The sequence below is a fragment of the Oryza sativa genome, chromosome 8 (assembly GCF_034140825.1).
Source record: "Oryza sativa Japonica Group chromosome 8, ASM3414082v1".
Lineage (NCBI taxonomy): Eukaryota > Viridiplantae > Streptophyta > Magnoliopsida > Poales > Poaceae > Oryza > Oryza sativa.
This window is the reverse complement of record NC_089042.1, coordinates 20,266,062-20,270,906: the sequence shown is the minus strand read 5'-3', so window position 1 is coordinate 20,270,906 and position 4,845 is coordinate 20,266,062. Positions and strand designations below refer to the sequence as shown.

Sequence of the window (4,845 nt, the reverse complement as noted above, 5' to 3'; positions counted from 1 at the left end):
TGTTCAAAAACTTTTGTGAAATATGTAAAACTATATGTATACATAAAAGTATATTTAATAATAAATCAAATGATAGGAAAATAATTAATAATTACTTAAATTTTTGAATAAGACGAATGGTCAAATATTTTTAAAAAAATCAACGGCGTCAAACATTTTGAGATGGAGGGAGTATTTAGGAACAATGGTAATGCAGTGATCACTATGAGATGCAGTAATCACCATGAGAAGATGCACAAAAAGTTTTTTTAAAAAAAATGGCGTGCTGACGAATGAGGAATGATGCTACTAAGCACTGTGATTCTCCTTGGGCAAAACAGAAGTACAGAATCCTGAATCTACCTTACCACAAGGGGAACTCCTAGCAGAAAGCTCTCAAGATTCAAGAACAACAGATCAACCAGAAGCAGCAGCCCCTCCCTGACCTCTGTACTGAACCAAAATGCAATAATATGTGGCATGACAGATTAGTCCCCCAACCAGCCAAAATTCACCCATCCTAAGATTTACAAAACCATCGAACCAACATCGAAAAAACATGCCCCCATACAAGTAGAAGCTGAAGCTCCCCCCCAATTCTGCTGCGGTCCGAACCCGAGCTAAGGCGGATCACACGGAAGGGAAGAACTTGTTCAAGTTGAACGGCAGAGAGTAGAACTCCTCGCTCCGGGTGTCCGTCTTGAAGCTCCTGAACTTGTCCCACCAGTGGTATCCCCTGTCTCTCCTCACCCCATTGTCGCGCCTCTGGATAGTGTTGTCTAGGAAGTACGCAATGAGCCCTGCGACGAACGGCTTTGACGCGAAGGGTACATTTATCATGTCATTGAACTGCCATGCCAAAATGATGAACATCAGTAACCTGTAAAGGATTTAGCTGGAAAAAAAAAGATATATAGAAGTACAAGAAGGTTGGAGGTTTTCTTTACATACCCATCGAGCGCCGGTGTGCACTGGACCATAACCGGCAACCGATGTATACTCGTTGAAGTACTGAGGAACCGATAAGCCCATGAAGAACGAGAACCCCACAATGAACTTGGTCCTGAAGCTGTTGAGATTGCAGAACTGAAGGAAGCTCAGACCACAGGCACCTGCAAATAGAGGCATTGACAATTTGGAAACTGCAATGTGCAAATAAAAGCACAGAAATAATCAAAAGCCTGGTAAAGGGTGCTGAATATCTGGACCACTTACCAATATATGCAAAGAAGATGCAATACAGTGCAGCGAATATTGGTAAGGGAATTGACGCAAAGATTGCTCCGAATTTCCCTGGTTTAGCATAACAAACATTATTAGCCTAGGAAATCATATGGTACTCTGATTCTGTCTATCCTTATTAAAACTTATATGTACTCTGATTCTCTCTATCCCTGCACACGACAACTACGAGCCTACTAGATTTTTCTTCTGAAAGCTGATATGGAGTACTAAAGTTAGAAAAAGCACTGCACATTACCAAGGATAGAAAAGAAGATCATGAAGCCAGCAGATATTTGCACTACTCTCCGGCTGCCAACATGTGTCAAAGCTAGCAAACCGGCATTTTCCCTGCAAAGATCAATATGGATTATGACCTACTTAAGAGACAAATGGGAAGAAAACCAGTTCCCAAGTAATCCAGGCCACTAATTTAATTAGATGGTAACATTACACTTACACTGATACAGCAGTTCCATTGGCTGTCCCGAAAAATGCACCTATTAAAGTACCAATACCCTGCAAATGATACTCAGCAGTGATCAGTAAAACCTAGCGATTGACTAAGATGATGCTTCTGGGGGAAAATAATCAACATGTTTACCTGCCAACCAATTCCACGACCAAGCACTGATGGAGGTATCATAGTCGCACTTGCATATCTTGACACAGCAATGAAGGTCCCAGTTGACTGAAAGATAGTAGTAGCAGCGGGTTAAAACTTATAACCAGCAATCTATGTTTCACTTTCAGGTAAAGCTGTGCAGACAAACCTCTACAAGAGCAACAAATGAGGCCATCATCATGGCAAAAGATTCACCAGCATCAAATGTTGGAGCCCCCCATTGAAAAGGGAAAGGAACTCTTATCCTACAAGATTTTTTTTTCAGTGCTTCTATGATGAGTACTATCAATAAAGGGCCCAGGAAGAGAAATGATGAAACACTCATGAATTGCTTACCATGGAGCTCCACTGATAATTCCAGAGCGATCAACACGACAGTGCACTTGTGTCTTCGGCCGGGCATTCTTGTATGCGCCACTAGCAGTTAGAATGTATGCATACAGCCACACAATAGCAATGGTGAAAATCACAGCAAACCGGTCGAACACGGGCTTTGCCACATGTATGACATGGGGTAAATACTGCACAAGGGGGCAAATGCAGTTAGCTCATGACTTTCAGCAACCACAGCTATACTTGTGTGAATATGCATTATGACTGCTGCAATCACCTGAGAAAATACAAGCAGTAGAATGATTTCTGGGAGCCCAATTTCCACGCACTTTGCAACCTGCACATACAGTTGTGGCACTAAAATCAGTCTTATGAGGTAGGGAACAGCCAAAGAAAAAAAAAAGAATCTCCAAGCTAACTCTTACCCCTGGAAAACCAAGCTCATAGAGGCCAAATCCAGCAAGTGAGATCAAAGGAACAGCAGACAATGGACTAAGAAGTCTGTGAAAGAGTGGGCAATGGTCAAGCCACAAACTAAAACAATACATTGTGCAACGAGTCGCCAAACCTGATAACTGAAACACTGCAGTTGGCAAGCCTGCAAACTGAAATGATGCAATTGCACAATGTACATTCAGAAGTTCAACAATGATACCTACCTAACTACATTGCGCCAGAGACCACTGAAACCAAGTATGATCTGGATTGTCGATGCAATGATGAGAGCACCTTGTGTTCCTCGCATTGTCCGCAAGAATTTCTTCACAGCAGTAGCAAAATCTTACCAACTTTACAAGATCACACAGAGGATGTGACAATCTTAATGCTTAGATACAGCTAGTGCGGATACTACCTCATGAGGATCTGCTTCATTGCTATAGCGGCCAGCCAATATGATGGAAATTGTCGGCGCAACAATGGTGTACGATCCTCCCATCACAGCTGGAAGACGAGTCCCGAAGAACGATTGGCAGAGGGTGTTTATCCCGGCAACGAACAGCAGCGTCTGAATCACCCGAGCCTTCTCCTCCTGAGTGGCAATGCAACGAAATGCAGGTACAGTTCATCAGTTTTGACATGCAAGCTCATCACAAAATTACAGTAGTAACAGTTTAGATCTTCTGTGACATTCTTCAAATGCACATGTCAACAAGTGAAATCAACCAAGATTCAGATATTGGAATACTTTTCAGGTGATTCTTGGGGAGACTCACATTTCCACCTCCCATCTGGGGAACAAGAGCACTGGGAATAATCACTGATGTGCCCAGCATCACAATGTAGTGCTGGAATCCAAGTATGACGGCCTCAGCTGCAGGAAAAGAGAGATTCAAAGTTTCAAACCCATCAACATCGTCAGGACCAGGTGTGAGAACCACCAGAGTGAAGTGACCACAAACTACAACCAACCAACACAAGCAAACCTAGGAGGCCGACATCGACATCGACATCATCAATGCTGCAAATCTATACGGCTAAGAGAACATAAATGCCACAAAGTACAGTGGATGATTAGCAGCTCCGCCATCAAAATCAAAAGGCAAAGATGGCCTTGGTGATATAGAGAGAGAATCAGAGAAGAAGAAATTAAGAGACGTACGCCATGGCGGTGGGCTGGTGATGCAGTAGGACACGCTGGGCAGCTGGTCCTTCACCTGGTGAGGCTGCAACTCCTCCTGCTTCGGCGGCGGCGCCGCCCCTCCTCCGGCCATCCTCCACCACCTCCAAGAACCCAACAAAAATGGGACAAACAAAGGCAAAAAAGAAAAGAAATGCAGGAACCAAGAACAGGGAGTCCAAGAACCAGAACAGTGCAGTGAAAGCACAAAACTCAGAGAGATTTCAGAGAGCAGCAAACAAAGGCGGCTACCGATTCTTTGCGTGCAAAGAGGAGCAAGAACAAAGGAGGATGAAAAGAAAGGGAGACAGCTACAGCTGCTGCTTCTTGCTTTCTACTACTACTCCTCCCAGTGCGCAGTGGAGTGAAGCAGCAGCAGTGCAATGCAATGCAACACACTCGCAGCTAGCAGCTACTACCTGGGTCGAAGGAATCTACAATGCTTTGAGCTTTTCCTCCCTCTTTTATGTTTCCCTTCTTTTCTCTCGCTACCAGCAATGCTTTTTTTCTCTGGCCATGGGATCGGAGTTTCGCCTTTGCGCCACCGCCTCCGCGAAAAACGCGCCCTCCGCTCCTCTTCCCAAGTTGTTATCTTTTTCCCACCACCGTAAAGGAGATGGCAGAGAGAGGAAAAAAGATTGCAAATTCCACAATGGGAAGAAGTTCGGGTCTGTTTGGTTGATATCTTCGGGTCTGTTTGGTTGATATCTTCGGTATACTCCCTCCGTCCCAAAATATAAACATTTTTAGCTATGAATATGTCTAGATTCATAACTAAATATTGTAACATTTTGGGACGGAGGTACTTCCTCCGTTTCACAATGTAAGACTTTCTATCATTGGTCATATTCATATATATATATATGTATTTAGATTCATTAACTATCTATATGTATATAGATTCATTAACATCTATATGTATATAAGCAATGCTAGAAAATCTTATATTGTGAAATGGAGGGAGTAGTATTATATTTAAGGTTAGCTAGGAGTATGTCACAACTTTTTAAATAACTATTTGGTTCATTGTCACAATAGTCTCTTGTCAAACTTTTTAGACACATGGACT

General features: G+C 43.0%; 1 protein-coding gene across 2 annotated transcripts; it reads right to left on the bottom strand.

Moving 5' to 3' along the window:
• Positions 1–273: 273 nt before the first annotated feature.
• Positions 274–4,377, bottom strand: LOC4345589 (nucleobase-ascorbate transporter 6). Of its 2 annotated transcripts, XM_026020040.2 has the most exons (15): positions 4,196–4,377; positions 3,759–3,880; positions 3,373–3,470; positions 3,012–3,188; positions 2,818–2,918; positions 2,584–2,659; positions 2,436–2,495; positions 2,162–2,346; positions 1,974–2,070; positions 1,805–1,891; positions 1,661–1,719; positions 1,460–1,551; positions 1,195–1,272; positions 931–1,091; positions 274–828 (listed from the first exon to the last, which is right to left on the bottom strand). In XM_026020040.2, exons 2-15 carry the CDS (start codon positions 3,868–3,870, stop codon positions 610–612), a joined length of 1,602 nt encoding a protein of 533 aa, XP_025875825.2. In that variant the 5' UTR covers positions 3,871–3,880; positions 4,196–4,377; the 3' UTR covers positions 274–609. The 2 variants fall into 2 exon arrangements, with proteins under 2 accessions (XP_025875825.2, XP_015648266.1); XM_015792780.3 differs by having other exon boundaries at positions 3,759–4,214.
• Positions 4,378–4,845: the final 468 nt, after the last annotated feature.